The 19537-nt window shown below is 43.8% G+C and overlaps 3 protein-coding genes across 7 annotated transcripts in view; 2 read left to right on the top strand and 1 right to left on the bottom strand.

The window, feature by feature from the left end:
* LOC149322167 (uncharacterized) overlaps positions 1-869 on the top strand; it is a 34121-nt gene extending 33252 nt beyond the window's left edge. For both annotated transcript variants that reach the window (XM_089535982.1, XM_089536001.1), the window contains one exon: positions 648-869. In XM_089535982.1, coding sequence (XP_089392108.1) covers positions 648-682 — 35 coding nt within the window. In that variant the 3' untranslated portion in view covers positions 683-869. The remainder of the gene's footprint in view (positions 1-647) is intronic.
* Positions 870-1970: 1101 nt separating this feature from the next.
* Positions 1971-3804, bottom strand: H3-3B (H3.3 histone B). Its single transcript, XM_089536025.1, has 4 exons — positions 3704-3804; positions 3101-3258; positions 2577-2730; positions 1971-2452 (listed from the first exon to the last, which is right to left on the bottom strand). The coding sequence occupies exons 2-4, from the start codon at positions 3226-3228 to the stop codon at positions 2324-2326; spliced, it is 411 nt and encodes a 136-aa protein (XP_089392151.1). The 5' UTR covers positions 3229-3258; positions 3704-3804; the 3' UTR covers positions 1971-2323.
* A 6557-nt stretch (positions 3805-10361) lies between these two features.
* The window catches only part of UNK (unk zinc finger), a 95087-nt gene continuing 85911 nt past the window's right edge, over positions 10362-19537 (top strand). For 2 of the 4 annotated variants that reach the window (XM_089535940.1, XM_089535921.1), the window contains exon 1: positions 10362-10661. In XM_089535940.1, the coding sequence (XP_089392066.1) occupies positions 10375-10661 (287 nt within the window). In that variant the 5' untranslated portion in view covers positions 10362-10374. The remainder of the gene's footprint in view (positions 10662-19537) is intronic. The other 2 variants (XM_089535950.1, XM_089535929.1) reach the window with 1 other exon arrangement.

Genomic DNA, 19537 nt, shown 5'->3' with positions numbered 1-19537 from the left:
GTAAGGCCATTATATCTGATTAAGTAGATCTTTTCAGTTTCACATTCAGAATAATTTAGTATGAAAAAAAATCTGTATAGCAAATATATGGAGAAAGAAGTCATTCTATTTTATGTACTAGGTTTTGTTTCTTTGTGACTACACTGTATCATTTTAAATTCAATTTTAAAAATTAAAATGGAAAAAGAAAACATACTGAAGGTATGAAGCATCCAAGTAGTATTTCATAATGTAATTTGGCAAAACTTAGACACTCCGGTGGCGCAGTGGCTAAATGCCTGTACTGCAGCCACTCACTCAAAGCCATAAGGTTGTGAGTTCAAGACCAGCAAAAGGGCTCAATCGCTAAAATGAGTACCCAGATTGTTGGGGGCAATTAGCTTACAGTTCTAAACTGCATAGACACTGTTAGTTCAGTATGAAGCGGTATATAAATGAAGCTATTTTGTTTTGAAAGTTTTCAGTGGTTTTTTTCAGCATTCATTGAACAAATCTTTTGGAGATTCAGGTTAAATGTTCATAGATCAAGTATTCTCAACATTTAATATCCAAAATATACTTTTATTACATCACAACTAAAACAGTAAATACTGCCTAGTTGAAAATGTAGGTGGAAAAAAGCTGTAGTGACTTATTTGTTTCCATAGCTGCTGGATTTAAACACACAGAATGGTTTGTCTAAAGAGACACGCTGGTCTAGTGCTGGGTTTCTGCCAATAAACTCCTTTTACAACTCCACTGGCCTGCAAGGATCCAATTTCAGTCAGCAATCCCTTGGCAGGTCAGCTCCTGGATTAAAGCAACACTGGGAATGCATTAGGATTCTGCACTGCAAATACTATTTTTGGATACATCTCCTACTGGACTCAGATTTTTTACTGCCCCTTTTTTATGTTTGCACTGACACTTTCAAAATTTGGAATAAAATTAAGCTCAAACCATGGATTTGCATACTATTTTGTATTAACCAAAGTTTCTACAATGAAAATGATACATGTTCAGTGTAAATGAGTAAAGCCATTAAACAATTTGCCACATAACAAAACTATTCTAGTTCTCAATATGTACTCTGACTAAACTTTCCATTCACACTAAATAATTGTTAGCTCCAGCTATAGCAGCCTCCACAAGGCAGTGGATCTGAAGTACTCTTACAAAACTCCCACTGATTCAATGGATGTGTTCCCTGGAAGTATCCAACCGATTTAGGCCAGCCACAAGTCAGACCTATCCACAATAAACAATAACATTTCACCCATTGCAAGGAGCTGTTATCATTAAGCTAAGTACAGAAGCCTCTGCTCAGATTTAACAGAGTTGTCTTTAATTCTAAAATGCCTCAGATTTGTTAGTATACATGTGATGATTCTTCCAGGACAAGAACACAATAGCTAGACATGCTGTCTCTTTAAAAGAGGAAGTTTACTTTATGAAGCCTACTTTTAAAAGACAGCAGCATGGATTTGTTTGAAAAAAGCAGTAATTGTTCTAGGCTTAAAATTTTCAGTGGGTGCTTATGCCATCTAATCAGGTGTAATAGCAGCCAATAGTGTTCTGTAACTTTGAAAAAAACAGTAGTAGCATTGCTCAATTCTAACTTTGTTCTTCAAATTACTTTCGTATTCACAAATGTTTGGTTACACAATTACTGCTACTGAGACTGTATACAAAGGAGGGAGCAAGCTTACTTGATTCAAGAATATAAAAAGATGGCAATACTACTTTTTCCCACATCAATGACAAGACACCTTGTGTGAATGTAAAACATTTAATTTAAAAATGTTGACACTACAATATATAAAATAGCTATTATAAATGCACATAGTGTATTCTATAGCTGCCAGGTTTACGATTTTAGGAAACTGTAAGTTACACTGTGGTTAAGACTTGTAGTTTTACCCTTCTGAAAGTCCATTCTATCACAGTGGTGTATGGTCAGACTTAACAGCCCCAATTGTTAAACACTTGGATCAAGTTATAACCAGTTTTATTGCAAAAGGACCCTGTACACATTTATATCAATTCTAGTACCTTACAATTTTAGCTACCCAACAAGTCATTAACATACAGAAACATGCATGGAAAGCAAGAAAGATCACCCATCCCTTCTGCATATTAGCAACTTGTCACTGTTGAGCAACAAGGCTCACATCACTGAGTTTTATGTGAACAGTCACTTTTAGCATTCATCCTGAGTGAAAGATGGAATGACTTAAGTACAAATGTAACATATTATAAACAATTTCATACAAAAAAAAGTCACGAATCGAAACCAAAGTATTTTACAGAATTTACTACAAAACACCATAAAAACTGCCTCCGCTCAAGCCCTCTCCCCCCGTATCCTACGAGCCAACTGGATGTCTTTGGGCATGATGGTGACTCTCTTGGCATGGATGGCACACAGATTTGTGTCTTCAAAGAGGCCCACCAGATATGCTTCACTGGCCTCCTGTTTCAAGAGAGGACAAAGATAGACACAGTTAGAAGCCACAAATCGACTTGGCACTTGTAATTTCTTCTTCCTGTGTATTCAACGCATACGTTGCCATTAGGGCTCTCAAACACCACCGTACCTGCAGGGCACCGATCGCTGCACTCTGGAACCTCAAGTCCGTCTTAAAATCCTGGGCAATCTCCCTTACCAGCCTCTGGAATGGAAGCTTGCGGATCAAAAGCTCAGTGGACTTTTGATAACGCCGAATCTCACGCAGCGCTACAGTACCAGGCCTAAAAAAAGAAAAGAATAAAATACACAAATCCATTAAAGAACATAAAGCCACAGCACCCAATCCAGCAGTTGCTGGTGATGTCTAAATGCAGTCTCTCATAGCCTGAGGTATTTACAAAACAGGATAATCAGGTGGAGAAGTCTAACCGGTTCATCACACGACACCAACATATATAAAAGGTAGTGATTATGCAAAAATGACGCCAACATAAAGCCAGCTTCGTTTAAAACGAAAACAAAGCATGGTTCCCCCTTTCCAAAACCCATCAGAGACCCTTGTGGCATCCACTTCTTTTTGAGTGAGAACAATTTATATATATATATATATATATATATATAAATACACACAAACACACGTATTCCAGTTACCTGTAACGATGAGGTTTCTTGACTCCTCCAGTAGAGGGAGCACTCTTCCTGGCTGCTTTGGTGGCCAGCTGTTTACGTGGAGCTTTGCCTCCGGTGGACTTGCGGGCGGTCTGCTTGGTACGAGCCATTTCCCCTCACGGTCCCTCCTCCTCCTCCTCCTACGAAGGAAACCAGTGATGATGCAGCAGCCTAAGCCAGCGCTTGCCCAGCAGCGCCTCCCTCCCCCTTCCCTAACCAGGGGCGCTGCGGGGAAGGAGCCTTCCCCTATCCGCTTGCCCTACAACCCTTCCCCCTCCATCCTCCTCCCAAGACCCCCGGGACGAATGAACCTGAGAGGAGGATTAAGCGCGGCGGCAGATGTCGGCGGGCGAGCGGCCCCCTCCGCGCAGGCGCGCTGCCAAAGGGGGCCGCTGTCGTCCGAGTCACGCCAGGCCGCCCACGCGCGGGGACGGAGCCGAACCCGCCGCCATTATCCCTCCCCCGTAACTGCCGATCCCCCCCGGAACAAAGAGGCCTTCGCCTTCTCCCGCCCCGCCTCGAAACCCTCCCTACCCACCATCCCTAATCTCAAATAGCACCCTTCCGCCCCGACTCCAAACTCACCACTCGCTTAGAAATTTGGAACCTCTTCTCCTCTCTCCACGTCCTGCTCCTTCCCGACGCTCCCGCAACTGCCCCCTCTCGGCCTCCGGGACGCTGCATTTATAGCGGGAGGGGACCCGCGGCGTCATGACGTCACAATACAGAAACGCGGCGCGCGGCGCCATTGGCCCCCGCCTCCGCCGGCGCCGTGACGCCAACCGACACAAAGGCCGTTTTCCCGGATCTCGCTCGCCATTGGCGGAAACCTCGACAGCCGATTGGTGGTTAAGCCGGCGAGGCGATTGGCTGCCGTGAGCCGGAGAGGGCCAATGGGGGACGAGGCTCCCAGCTCCTGCCTCTGATTGGGCGGCGGAGAACATAGTTTGGATCCTGCTTTTTGTCGCAAAGCTCCACAATGGGAAGTCAATGGGAAAAGAAAAGGAGCCCGTCTTGAGTGTCCCCGAGTCAATGGAGAGAGAGAGAGTAGCAGAGAGTTCCACACGGGGGGAAGCGGGGAAGGCTAGCAAGGCTGGCGGGAAGGGCCTCGGGGGCAGCAGCCATACACCCAGGGGCCACGTCGGTATGTGTTGCATATTTGGCAGCCCATGATGATTTATTAGGCAGCATTGCACACACAGAAACAAGGCGATTTCCCCATTAAGAACAGCAGCAGCAGCAGCAGCAAAACTATAGGATATTCTCAGGCTGGCCAACTCATTCCCCGCCACAGTCAGAGCAACACACAAGTAATGTTGAGTTGGGGCCCCTGTGACTTTAGTCCTTACAACAGTTTATTTCTAGGATCAAATACCCATATTTAGCAGCAATACAAGCGTCGCAGGTTATAATTTAGAAAGCTTACATTTTTTTTTAATGAAAAGTATACCTTCTACAAATGTAAATACTCTGAATTTCATCTTTATTGTAGAGACTAATTTGAGGACGAGGGACTCATGCTGTGGCCTGGTGTAAAACACACTGACGTGCCTTCAAGTTGCTTATCAGCGTATTTCAGAGAGGGAGTTTAGGCCAATTCCTTCCTCCAAAACGTACCTTCCATCACCTGGTATTCCTTGGTGGTCTCCCATTCAAGAACAAACCAGGACTGAGCCTGCTTAGTGTCCAAGCACATACAGGATTGGATGCATTTATGTGGTATTTAGGCCACCGGGAACTGCTTACACCGAAATGCGGCTCGTTTTTGTGTACACGTCTGTCATGTATGAACTGCAGCTTAAGTTAGGGAAAAATTCAATTTCAAATACACTTGTTCTTGTTACTATATTTCACAATTTGTTACATTATTCTTGTTTTTTTAATATCTCTGTTGCTTTACAAAGTAACAGAAGCAAAGAAGTCAGGTTGTATCCATTTGTATCCTCTGAAGATGCCAGGCACAGCTTCTGGCAAAACGTCAGGAATAAGCTCTTCCAGAACACGGCCGCATAGCCCAAAAGAACCACAAAAGGCTATAAGCCAGGTTGTGTTGCTAGGCACTAGTTCACAGCTGGTAAAGCAATCACAAAACCTTTATTTCCTTGAACACTTTTATTAAGGATTAATCTGTCAAAAAACAAATCAATCATTCCCCACATTTTCCATTGAGTTCAAATTGAGGCTTGGAAAAATGGAGTATATACTATGGACCTTACAAAGTCCTAGTCCCATTGGCCCATAGGATTGGAATCACACATTGATTAAGGCTGTACTAAACACACTGTGTGCAGAGTGATGAAAAACAATTACATTATAAAAGTGGTGTGAAGAGATGTGACCAAGTGACACTCATTGGAGGCATTATTTTTTTACTAGATGGCGTCTCAGTTTAAAACAATTGTGTATTCTTTGGGCTGTGGTCCTATAACCCAGGGATTAGAATCATACGGTCCTTAAAATATGTTGCTGGACTGCAATCCCAGCAGTCCTTGCTAAGGATAGTGATAAAGAATTCCGGAAGCCCCTGTTCAGCATCTAGAGCACCACATAGTTTCAACCTAAGCCATATCCATTGAGGTACATGGAAGTGTACCCCTCAACCCAACAGGACTTTTAGGTTTGTGTGTATATACACATATGTGATCATACTCCTAGAGACCTCAGCTTCACAGAATAGACACAGTTCCTCTGCCATGTGCATTAAAAAAAGTTTCTCCTTACTCTATAGTATGCAATAAATTTCACAACCCATAGGGTACTTTTGTTTCATAATTATTGTTAACCACCCTGAAGCCAGCCTCAACTCATGGCAATCCCTAGCATGAGACATGTCCAAGACCCCTTGTCCACCATCAATCATTATGATCTACTAAATATACTAAATGTTCTGCTCAGGCCCTGCAGCCTCAGTCCCCTGGCCTCTCTGACAGAGTCCAGCCATCTGGCGTATGGTCACCCTCTCCTGCTGCTCCCCTCTGACTCTCCTAGCATTGTTGTCCTTTCTAACATTTCATGCCTTCTCATGATATGGCCAAAGCACGGTGGCTTAAATTTAGCCCTCTTGGCTTCCAGGGAGAGTTCGGGCTTGATCTGTTCAAGGAACCACTCATTTGTCTTCTTTGCCATCCGCAGTATCCTCAGCACTCCTCTCAAGCACCTCATCTCAAATGAGTTGATTTGCTTTTTATCCAGTTTCTTCACCGTGTAGCTCTCACATTGGTACGTGGTGATGGGGAATATGATGGCTTGGATGATACTCACTTAAGTGTTCAGAGCTACATTTTTACATTTTAGGATCTTGTCAAGTTCTTTCATTACTGCCCTTTCCAATCCTAGTCTTTGTCTAATTTCTTGACTGCAGTCTCTGTTCTGATCAATGTCGGATTCAAGGTATGGGAACTCTTTGACTATTTTGATTTTCTCATTATCTAAAATGAATTCTTGTAGATCTTCTGTGGTCATTTTTGTTTAATTAATGTTCAGTTCATAGCACTTTCCTCCTTGACCTTCTTTAGTAGTTGCTCCAAGCCTTTATTGGTTTCTGCTGGTAGTACTGTGTTGTCTGCATATCTTAGGCTGTTAATGTTCCTTCCTCCGATCTTAATTTTTCCTTCCTCTGAGTCTAACCCTGTCCCTTTTTACAATATTTTCTGTCTTCTACTGTATATTATATACCTTTATGCATTATTCATATACTATGCGTTTGATCATTGTTGTATAATGCTTTAAATTTTCAGATAAGCAGTTTGTAATTATTTGTAAATTAAGTAAATGAACAATGGGAGTCCTTCTCATCTATAATTATAATGTAGTTCAACCAATCTGAGTTCTTCATAGCATAGGCAGATTAGTTCAACTGAATTGAATGGAAGTACCGAAGGGGACATGGACTAAGAAATGGAACAATTGTGACATGAAGGTTAAAACAGGGAAGAGGTGGGGATTTCATCTGATAACTTTACTTTTTACTTTCCCTCACTAATCATTATATATATATATATATATATATAGTAACAAAATAGCATCCCACTAACATCAAACTATGATCTTATTGATAAGAGCATGAGACTGAATTTATGGTGCTCAGTGCTAACTAGTAGCTGCCCTATGCACCCTTCATCACTGCTGCTTCAGTGGGGCAAAGAGTAATCCTTACGAAGGAGGGTTAAGGCTGGAGAAGAGATAGTCAAATCACTTCTTGGTATCCTACTAGGATAACAAAACCTGGTTCATAACACTATGGTACAGCTTTGCTCTGTTCCACATAATTTGAGGGGAGCTACTATGTCACAAGTGTCTGATTGCTATACAAATACAATGGGGGACAGGTTTGAACTATATCTCTGGCTGGAACCAGTCCCAAACAGGACATTACAACTGTGTCATTCATGCTCCCTCATAGTCTTCAGAAATTAAAGATAAGCCATGATTATAAGACTATCCTAACGAAGCCGTGAAACTAAATCATTGAACTTGAGAGGGAAGGGGAAGGACCTGTCTTCAGACTTCCTAAAGGTGGTCAGAGGCCTTTTTCACATGTTACACGCCAGTCCAATGATAAATGAAGTTTAAATAGCAATAAGACAAACTTTCAGTTGGGTGTATTTTTCTAAATATAGACAGTAAAGTGTCAAGTACAGGTTGAGTATCTCTTTATCAGAAAGGCCTGGGACCAGAAGTGTTTCAGATTCTGGAATGTTTGAATTTTGAAATATTTGCACATACATAACAAGATATCTTGGAGATGGAACCCAAGCCTAAACACAAAAGTCATTTGTTTCATATGTTTCTTAAATTTCTGCAGCCAGCCTGTTGAATATTCAGATCCCTCAGTTTTCGGTTCATCGTAATAGGTCTTTGTTTCATCATCAGCATACCTTTAAATGGTGTGTGTTCACTGTGATGCTGATGGATCCACTCCCAATACAGGATTGAGATCTTTTAGCTCTATGCAATGTTTTTCAATTTTTCATCATCTTCTGTTCATCAATTTCAGCTTCTGAACTTCAACAGTTTATCCTTCTGTTTCTTCAGGGCATGTACGGCAGTCATTCCAACACCATGCTTTTCTGTAAGACATTTCATTTACACAGCTGGGCAGCTTTTCCAAAAGCTTGACTTTCTGTCCTACAGTTGATCATAAATGCTTTCTGTCTTACCACTGTTACCCATCGGAGTATCTGCAGGCCTTTTTGACATTTCTGACAATATCTTTACACCACATATTTGTGGGTTTTTCGGGCTATGTGGCCATGTTCTAGAAGAGTTTATTCCTGATGTTTCACTGTGGCTGGCATCTTCTTCTCTGAAAAACCCACAAAAAACGATGGATGCCAGCCATGAAAGCCTTTGACCTCACATCCTTACACCACATTTTCAACAATATTAAATGTTGGATTTAGTGGACTGAAAATGTAGTAATATCAAAAGAAACAACAAAACAACAACAACAACAAAATTCAGATCTAGTACAACCACCTTGAGAAGCAATCCCAGGGCAGGAGCGCAAGTGGTCTCAAGCCCCAGTGGTGCTTTCTTCAGGCTCCTCTGCTTTTGGGGAACCTGCCAGCCATCCTCTTCTGCCTTGTGAATGAACAAGCCAGAGCACCCCAGCCCAGGCAGAAGGCGGAGGTTGCTGCTCTATGCCATTTTTATATATAAGGACGTCCGCATCTGCAATCCCTCACATGAGGCCAGGTGTGGAATTTTCCACTTGTTGGTCCTCAAAAAGTTTTATATTCTGGATTTGGGATGCTCAACCTGTGCTATAATGTTTGAGTAAAATACTTCATTTTGATGCATCTATTATACCCCACTGAATATAGTGGCTTGTGGCTTATAGCGGTTTAAGTTGAGGCGAGAATTGGGCTGTGTAGAAACCAGCATTAACAGGTTCATTTTTATACATACAGCTGCTTTAAGCATGCTACCAATTTATGAATTACTATGGTGTCTCAAACATGATGTATGTGTAGGTTTATCAGGTATTTCATTAAAAATGGCTATATAATGTCAAGATACTATTGCTAAGGTTTCCAGAGGAGTAGGTATGCAAGATAGTTTTGGCAAGAGGACAAAGTCTTGTAACCTCAAAGACTAACATAATCATTGTAACACAGAATTCTATGAACTAGACTCAGAGTTGGAAGGGACCTCGAGGACTGTCAAGTCCAACCTCATCCTGCCATGCAGGAATATACAGTCAAAGGACTAGAGATCTCTTCGTGAGGTGTATCTGATAAAGTGGATTCTAAACCAGGAAAGCTCATGCCAGAAGAGGCCATAAGACTTCTCCTGTAGGGATGAGACGCTTCTGTACATATGTGACATGGGGGCTCGACAGACTGCCCTGAAAGGGTGGGCTGGAGGCGCCCATTTTTGTTGCTGAGGGTTGCCGCAGCAGCCAAACCGTGCAGGGGCCCTCATCACCAAAATGAACTTGCTAAAAGTGGGTTCTTTTTGGTTCCCACAGCAGATGTTATGAGTGTGCCATTGGCGCACTGTCACACCTTGCTGACGCTTGCATTGTGCTTGCATCATGGCAGCCCCTGTGTGGACGGGAGGCAGCCGTAATGGTGCTGCCGCCACGCACTAGGCCTCGGGAGCGTGTGGATACTCCGCACTCCTGAGCCATAATCTTGGCCTCAAGTTTGGCAAACTGGCACTCTGTAACAGGCCAACACAAGATAGTAGCATTTATTCAGGTGCCTCTCAGCAGCTGCAAACAAGAGTTCATCACCAAGCTCCAAAAAACATGGAAACGTTGGAGGAGTGGGATTCTGTTTAACAAGGGTTGCACCCAGACTTCAGAGATAATCCACTTTGACACCACACCACTTTGGGTGCATCCACACTTCAGATATAATCTGGTTCGACACCACTTAAACTGCCATGGATCAGCGCTATGGAATTCTGGGAACTGTAGTTTGTTGTGGTACCAGAGCTCTCTAACAGAGAAGGCCAATTGTCTGACAAAACTATAGTTCCCAGGATTCCATAGCCTTGAGTCACACAAAGCGTTAAAGCGGTGCCAAACCGGATTACTTCTCCAGTGTGGATGCAGCCTTAGGGCGACCCACGAAGGAGTTCCACTGTCCACCAAACCCGCTCCCATTCACCCCTCCTCCTGCACTAGTCTGTGGCAACATCCGGGGCTGCCAGCGCAGGGTCTCCCTGGGACTTGTAGTTTCGCGGGCCGGAAGCCCCTGAGAAGAAAATGGGGCCTTTCCGCCGCCACGGGGACTACAAGCCCCAGCATGCTTTGCGTAACCCGGGGCGGTAATGGCGGCGGCGGCGCCTGCGCATTGCGCTCTCCGTGCGGACCGCGCAGAGTGAATAATAAAAGCCTCTCCTCCTCGGCGGCGGGAGCGGGCGGAGGAGGAGGAGGAGGAGGAGGAGGAAGAGAGAGAGAGAGGGAGGAAGGAAGGAAGGAAGGCAGGAGCATGTCGAAGGGCCCAGTGACGGCGGGGCCTCCTGCGACCGGGCCGGTGGCGCCCGCCGCTAGCGCGCTCCAGGCGCAGCCGGAGAAGCCGCAGCACTACACGTACGTAGTAGCAATAACAACCGCCGATGCCGCCGCCGCCGCCACCGCCGCGCGCCACACACGCGCGTGACGTCAGCGTACGGCACGCGCGCCACGGATTCCAAACGAACCGGCTGGAACCGGCCGAGGCTGGCCTGGGCCGGTGGAATTTTGCCTGAGTGGGAGGGGGCGGGGCAGGAGCCGAACAACCCCCCTCCCCGAGCGCGCGCCCCGCCAACCGTCAACCTCCCCGCGCGCGCCTTTCCCCCCTCCCTCTCGGCTGCGCACACAATAATACACATATATATGTAAATCCCATGATGCTTTGCGCCTTATGTACCCCCCCCAGGCTCCCCCTCTCTCTCTGGAACCATGGTTGATAATAAGAATAATGATCATTTTATCCCGCCTGTGGCGGCTTACAACTGGTGGTAAAAATACCACATAAAATATATCGTGCACTATAAAAAAATACATCCCGTTATCCCCCTCCCTTCCTGAAAAACAACACACAATAATAAAATGCATTTATGTCGTTATAACGGTCAGGGATGGGCATCTGCGAGTAGTATGTGTGTCTGTGTCTTGTGGTGATGGGGAGGTTTGCCTGTCCCTCTCATGGCCCCCTCAGTCTTCCCCTCACACTGTCTGGTCCCCTCGTCTTCCTCCTCTTTTATTATTACCTCATGCCCCCCTCCCCCAAGTAGGGTGGCTTTGTTGTCTCTGTGTGGGGAAAAACAACAACAACAACAACAACAACGAGTAATTTATTTATATATTTATTTGTTTTCAAAGGCCCTCCTCCTCCTCCTCCTCCTTCAAATACTTGGGTGGCCAGAGAGGTCCCTGCTCACTGCCAAGGAAAGGAGGAGGTTCAAGAAAAACTAGAATTAAAAAATTCTCATTAAAAATTATTTTTTAAAAAAATTTTAAAAGCTACAATCACTGGCATCAATACATAAGCGCATGCCTCCCTGCCATGCTCAAAATGGAGGTCCTTTTTGGGATTCCTCCTGGGCAGGAGGAGGGTGAAATGTGGGCCATGTGCTGGGAAGGGAGGCCCTCTGGTCACTCTTGAGTGTTATGGCTTGTGGTGGAAATGAGTAGAGGTGTCTTACCTTTCTAACAGTTGTTTTAGGAATAAGGAGGGACTTGTTCCATCTAGGAAGTGTGTGCATGTGTTTTATCTGCCTTCAAGTTGTTCTTATGGTGACCTTAAATCATGGGGTTTTCTTGGCAAGATTTGTTCAGAGGAGGTTTGCCCTTGTCTTCCCCCTGAGGTTGAGAGGTGACTTGGCCAAGGCTGCCCTGGGGGTTTCATGGATATGGTGGGAATTGAACTCTGGTCTTCAGAGGTGTAGTCCAACACTCAAACCTCGAGGCCACACTGGCTCTTGCACTTTCAGGGAATGCTGGCTAGAATATGCCAAAAAGTGCTTTTATTTTCTTTGCAAGCAGCTGTTGTTCGGGCTAGGGAGTATCTCTTGCCCAGGGGTGACAATGTTTTCTATTGAATAGTATTGTTATGAAATATTGGATGCTGAGCCCCAAAGAATGTCAAGTGCAGTAATTCAGTATATTCATAAAATGATGCTTTTCAAGTAACTTATAAGAAGCGTTTGTGTCTTTCTGTCGTATCAAAACAGTGCAGAATGCTTCTTCAGGTAACATGAAAATTAAGAGGCAGTTTCAGTTCTTAAGTAGACATTTGTGTTTTCTGATGCTCATGTGAGGAAAATAATGTTTAAAGGTTGGGTCAGAAATCCTGATAAATTTTCTTGGGATCTAATTGTGAGAGTAGCTGGCCCAGAGAATACAGTATCTAGCTATTTTAGATGTGATAGTAAATAGTTTTGTTGTTAATTGCCTTCGAGTCAATCTCGACTCATGGCAACTCAGATGAGACATCTCCAAGACCCTCTGTCCTCCACTGCTCTGCTTAATTCCTGCAACCCTAGACCTGTGACCTCCTGAATAGAGTCCATCCATCTAGCATGCAGCCTTCCTCTCTTCCTACTTCCCTCCACCTTTCCCAGTATTATTGTCTTTTCAATCACTCCTTCCTTCTCATGATGTGTCCAAAGTATGACAGCCTCAGTTTGGTCATCTTAGCTTTCCAGCTTGATCTGCTCTAGGACCCATTTGTTTGTCTTCTTGGCTGTCCACGGGACCCTCAGCACTCTTCCCCAGCACCACATCTCAAATGAATGGATTTTCTTCCTATCTTCTTTCTTAACTGTCCAGCTCTCACATCCATACATGGTAATAGGGAATACAGTCAACCCTCTGTTTTCCCAGGGGTTCCGTTCCCCATGAATATGGAGATTCACATATATTTAAGCCCCATAGATTTGAATGCGGTGTGCCCCTGCGAGTCCGCAGGGGTATGTGTGTGCGCTGCAGAGGTGCCCCCATTGACAATAACGGAGGTTGCTTTCTTTATGTACAACAGTAAGCCTGCTTTTGCACTTTCTTCTTTGATCTTCCTTAGTAATTCCAGATCTGGGAGGTTTTCTGCTAGTATTATGGTCTGTGTATCTTAGATGGTTGATACTCCTTCCTCCTAGTTTCACTCCTCCTTCTTCTGTGACCAAGTCTGCTTTTCTTACAATATGTTCTACATATAAGTTGAACAGGTAGGGTGGTAAGATACAGCCTTGTCTAACCCCTTTGCCAGTTGGGTACCATTCAGTTTCTCCCTGTTCTGTTCTGAATACATATTCCTCATCAAGACTATAGGCAGTCCCATGTCTTTTAGCGCATTCTATAGGCTTTCATGATCTATGCAGGCAAAGGCTTTGCTGTAGTCTATAATACACATGCTGATTTTTTTTTTTTTTTTTTTTTGAATTCCCTGGTGCACTCTATTATTCTTCGTACGTTTGCAATGTGGTCCCTAGTGATTCTTCCTTTCCTGAACTCTAGTTGAACTTCTGGGATTTCTCTCTGCATGTATGGTTGGAGTCTATGTTGGAGAATTTTGAGCATGATTTTACTTGCTTGGGAGATCAGTGCTATGGTCCTATAGTTGGTGCAATCTCTTGTGTCTCCCATTTTATGGATGGAGATGTATATTGATTGCTTCCAATCTTTTGGCCATCGTTTTGTTTTGTTTTCCATATCTGTTAACATATGTTGGTTAGCTCTAGAATTGACTCTGTCATTGTGGATTGCAGCAGTTCAGTTGGAATATTGTCCGTTCCTGGTGATTTGTTTTTTGCTATTTCTCTTATTGCAGTTTCCACTTTGCTTTTTAGAATTTGGGATTCATTTTCATATGGCTCTTTGTTCCATGTGTTCTTCATTTTGTCATCTCTTTTGTATAATTCTTCTGTGTATTGGATTCAACTCTTTTTATTCCTTCCTGGTCTTGAATTATGTTATTTTTGTATTGTCATAGAGTGTCCCAGTCCATGGCTTGAATTTTGCTTTGATTTCCTGGATCTTGTGAAATAGTTCTCTTGTTCTTCCCTTGTTGTTGTTGTATTCCTTTTCTCTGCATTGGTCATTGTAGTAGTGCTACAATGTAATATTACCAATTGTAATATGGTAATATTACCAGTTCTGTAGCATTGCATTGCTAGTGTAAATTAGCCTATGATGTTATTGCTCTGGTACATGTTGTGGAGCAGCAATATTACACCAGCAACATCCACCAGTTCCATAACTGACTTGTGCCATCAGGCTAGAGAGAGATAGAGACAAAGGTCCAAAACACACTGCAGAAATAACCCAGTTTGTTAAGTGTCCTAGCTCAGTGTTAGGGAATCCTGGGAACTGTAGTTTATTTTAGCACCAGAGATTTCTGACAGAGAAAGCTAAATGTCTCACACAACTACAGTTCCCAGAATTCCCTAGCATTGAGCCAGGGCAATTAAAGTGGTCTCTGAATGGATTGTTTCTGTAGTGTGTTTTGGACCAGAGACAGCATGGCAAAGTGGTTTAAGTTTGGACTATGACTTTGGAGACCAGCTTGGATTCCCCGCTTAGCTATGAAAACCCACTGGGTCACCCACTTTTGGCCCCAAAAATCCCCATGGTAGGTTTGACTTTGGGTTGCCATAAGTCAGAAATGACTTGAAGGCACACAACAAAAAGAACATAAACAGAAACACTGGCTGTTGGATTGGGACTGGGAAACTATTCACCCTTAAGAATCATAAATACATATTGGTTACCAGCATGAGCTTTGTCAAGGAAAGGAGAGCCAGGATACACACACACACACACACACGGCATAGATGGCACATTACCACACAGTGACATCACTATTACTTGGTTTTCACCCTTTTGTAATGGGATTACAAATTACAGGGCAGACTTGCCTCATGTATAAAGCAGAAAATACTGTTATAGATGAGCATTGGCTTTGTGCCACTGTAATTTTGCATAACTGTTGGTGTGTTCATTCTGCTAGTCAGCTGAGATTAAGCTGGCTTTAATTTAAGGCCTCGTATGCAAGTTGTATCTATATTATTCTGTGTCACAAATGGGGGAATAAGTGATAGTGGGCGTACAGAGTATTGTTGTTTTTAAATGTCTGTGAGCTGGTTATAATCCGTAACTCCAGCTGTTTCACAGCTATGAAAGTTTAATGTAGATATTTTCTTTTTCTTTTTTTTTATGCCTTGAAGGTGCTTTGTGATTATTTTCGAGATGCTTGTTCATAAGCATGAAGTTGAAATATTGGTTTATCATAAGATTAGACAAGTCTTGTTCTCAAACTTCACAAGATAGATGTTTAAGAAATAGGTAAAATGAAATAGGGTTGTGTTGGTCTGCTGATGGGAAGAGCTTCCCCCAGTAAAGTGGATTTTTCTCTGTCTCCTCCCCCCCCCATCTTCCACGTGTCCCAAAAATCTGCTTAAGAGGGCTGGGGGGTGGAGCACAGATTTTAGGGATCTGTAGAGAGCTGCATTGGTGAAAAGAAAACAGTAAAGGTCTCTTGTGCAGGTGAAGTCCTGTTGGTTTTGTGTATGTTTACATTTGAGTTTCATGTTATTCACAGGTCCTTATTTTCAAGTAAGTGTTGTCGCCTGTAAGCTAATATGTTTGTGCTCACTAAGCTAATATATTTACTTATGTTTTTGTAAAGAGAAAGCATGCATTTAATTGTTCCCATGATAATCTATTAGGTAAATGTTGTTGCAGTCTGTTCTTTGTACACCTTACTGTCAAGAAGTTGTTAATATGTGCTATATATTGAAATCATTTATAAGTTACGTCTTTGTGAGGAATTACTTGCTGGACTCTTGGTTGCATTAATATTACTTATGAAGCTGGTATGCAGTAGTATTGCTGGAGGGATATGACTTCATCTATTGTGAGAAGCTCATCACACATAACAGTCATCCCAGCCAGTTACTATTTTTTGTTAAACATCTCCATATTTGTAAAGTCAAACCTTTGGGAATTGGTATGGTCATTAATGGGGTTCCTTCTGATTAGAAACTGAAAAGAAATGCTATTTAAAACACGTGCTTCTTAAGGAGGACCAGCAACACTGAGATCAGCTGCACACATTATATTAAAGACTTTTAAATATTACCTGTCACTCTTAAGTTTAATGTTGTTGTATAAAGAAATAACAAGTGTAGGACAGATATCCTGATCCACTTCTGGAGCCTCCACATAGAGCGATCAGCAAAGCTGATTAATATTTTCTTGACCCTTTCAGAGCTGAAATTTAAGAGGATTTTAGACTTAGGTACGAGATGCATGGAATGCTCCAGTTTCCCACTTTGTAGCATAAGCTAATGGAAGAAGCAGCCCTGAGAGAGGAGTTCTTGTTGTATTAGCCTTCTGTGTGTTCTGGGCTGATTTAAATAGTTGAGAATGAAACAAGAACAGCACCCCCCCTTCCTCCCAAATATGACAGAAAAGTAATGAGGATAGCTGAGCAGGAGCATAATAATCAAGGCCTTGCTCCTTTTGCATGCAATTTAGTTTTTGACTGTTGTTTTCAAAATGTAAGTAATTCTGTTTATGCGAGAGATACTTCTCAACTGTGTCATTTTTAAGGGGGGGACTAGCTGAAATACAAGTTGTTGTTGTGTGCCTTCAAGTCATTTCTGATTTATGGTGACCTTGTCACAGGGTTTTCTTGGCACGATATATATATAGAGGGCCTTTGCCTTCCTCAGAGGCTGAGAGAATGGGACTTGCCAAAGGTCACATAGAGGGTTTCCATGTCTGAGTGAGGATTCAGACCTTCATATCTAGAGCTCTAGTCCAACACTCAGACCACACAACTTGCTGGCTCTCCATGAAATTACTGTTGTTAACTGCTTTCCAGTTCAATTTTACTCATGTTGACCCTGTGAATGAGAAACCTCCAAGACCCTCTGTATGCTACTATGCTTAGTTCTTGCAGGCAGAGACCCGTGGCTTCCTTGACTGAGTGTATCTGTCTAGTATTTGGTCTTCTCTCTTTCATAAAATACAAATATCCAATTTTATATAAAATAAGACTCCAGTATCTGTGGGATCAATACACATGGTTTCACTTACATGTGAAAAAATATGACCACTCTAAGCATTTTCTAGGTCCTCCAGTGCAAATCTGTGGTGTGCTTCTGGCCGAATTTGACAATACAATTACGCTGGAGGACCTAGAAATGCCTAGAGAGGTGTTCTTTCTAAGAATGTGTAGGTCCACCAGCTTGCCCTGGTGGCGCAGTGGTTAAATGCCTGTACTGCAGCCATTCACTCAAAACCACAAGGTTGCGAGTTCAAGACCAGCAAATGGCCCAAGCTCGACTCAGGCTTGCATCCTTCCGAGGTCGCTAAAATGAGTACCCAGACTGTTGGGGGCAAATTAGCTTACTTGCTAATTAGCTTACTTGCTGTTCACCGCTATGATCTTTGGAATAGCGGTATATAAATAAAACAAATTATTATTATTATTATTACCAGAAGTCATTCATTTCAGTCGGGTTTGCTAGTATCTACAGTTTCACATTTCTACAGTGAGTCCAGAAACATCCCCCCCACCCCGCATGTATGGTGATCGTATTAATAATAATACATTTTATTTATATACCGCCTTTCCAAAGGATCAAGGCGGTTTACAAAATTACAAAAGTAAATCCATAAAATACAGTAAAATTCAATACAGTAATATAATAATAAGTATTGTACGTAAATGAACCTAAAGTTTCTCAGGTTCACTTCTTCTTTCCTGCCATTGCATACTTTGGGTCAGTGGTGGCAAAACTTTTCCAGGCTGTGTGCTGGGGGCAGGGCTTCCATCCTCTGGGGGCAGGACTTTTGAAGTGGGACTTCTCCCCTTGCCCTTTCCCTGGCCTCCATCTGTCTCTGACAGACAGCTAGCAGCTGGGGAAGGTCTGGGAGAGGAGACGACGGGCCTCCTTGGTTGCTTCTCTTCCTCCTGTCCTTCCCCCGGCCTCCAGCTGTCTCTGAGAGACAGCTGGAGGTTGGGAAAGGTCCACAGGGAAGTGAAGGAGTGGGCATGCGCCTGGTCCTCCTCCTCCCTGACCTTCCTGACCTCCAGCTGTCCCTCTGGAGGCAGCTAGGGGTCAGGAAAGGTAAGTGGGGAGGAGGAGGAGTGGGCACCCGCCTGGTCCTCCTCTCCCCAGATCTTTCCTGACCTCCAGCTGTCCCACCGGAGGCAGCTGGGGGTCGGGAAAGGTAAAGGGGGAAGGGGAGGAGTGGGCACCCGCCCGAGGCAGCTGGGGGTCAGGAAAGGTAAGTGGGGAGGGGAAGGAGTGGGCACCTACCCAGTCCTCCTCCTCCTCCTGGACCTTTCCTGACCCCCAGGTGTCCCTCCGGAGATAGCTGGAGGCTGGGGAATGTCTCTGGAGAGGAGCAACTGGCGCACTCTGGTCACTGCTCCTCCCTCCCCGCCCTGTTCACGGCCTCCAGCTATCTCAGATAGGCAGCTGAAGGCTAGGAGAAGAACAGGAGGAGCAGCCAGGGGCGTGCGCCTGTGGTTCCTTCTCCCCAGTTCCATTTTCTGGCTTGGAGAGACAGCTGGAGGCTAGGAAACAGCAGGTAGGGGGAGGAATGGGCATGCGCATGGCTATTCCTCCTTCTCTGTGGCCCGTGCCAGGTGAAATGGCGTCGCGTGCCATAGATTCGCCATCATGGCTTTAGGTATTTCTCTTCTTAATTTAATTCTCAGTTTCCCATTTTGTCTGAACTGGAAAACTATGCCATATGCCTGCCGTGCAAAACAGGATCATACTATATCTCAAATCAAAATCGGAAAGAGAAAAGGACTTGGGATACATAAAGGGAAAGTGTACCCAAAGACAGAGATCTTTAATGTGGTGCTAGACCTTGGTTTGATATCACATCTGGAGTGCTTTGCCTAATAAATATCATTTCTTTTCAGCATTTTATCCTGGATATTTGTGTACAAGGGTAGGTAGGTTGCTTCTGTTAATATTGTCTCTCTTTTTAAAATTCGCATTGGATTTCTATGACATCGAACCGTGGTGGTGAACCCATGACATGTGTGCCAGAGTTGGCACACGAAGCCATTTTTAGGAGATACAGATAGACACACACCTGTTCCTCCTCTTCCCTACTGTGCTGAGTCTTCAACTGTCTCCGGAGAGGCAGCTGAAGGCGCAGGAGGGTGCAGGGGGGGGGGGGCTTCTGCCGGGCCTTCCACTGTCTCTGGGGAAGTCCCACCCCCAGAAGTTCTACCCCCAGAAGGTGAAAGTCCCATCCCCTCACATCCTGTCCCCTGGAGTCACCTGTTGTGGGAACACCTTTGAGTTTGGGCCCTTGGTCTCTAAAAGGTTTGCCATCATTGACCTAGAAAATAAAATACCATTTGTACACGGTGGGCAAAGATTTTCGTCTATCATGCATTTTTAAAAAATATCTGCAGCAAGGAAATCTAAATACAGTTGTCCCTCCCTTTTTAT

The sequence above is a fragment of the Sceloporus occidentalis genome, unplaced genomic scaffold, assembly GCF_023333645.1.
Source record: "Sceloporus occidentalis isolate IW3139 unplaced genomic scaffold, rSceOcc1.0.p SCAF_1, whole genome shotgun sequence".
NCBI classification, from domain to species: Eukaryota; Metazoa; Chordata; class Lepidosauria; order Squamata; family Phrynosomatidae; genus Sceloporus; species Sceloporus occidentalis.
Note: the sequence above shows the minus strand (reverse complement) of the source record. Positions and strands in the feature narration are given on the sequence as shown.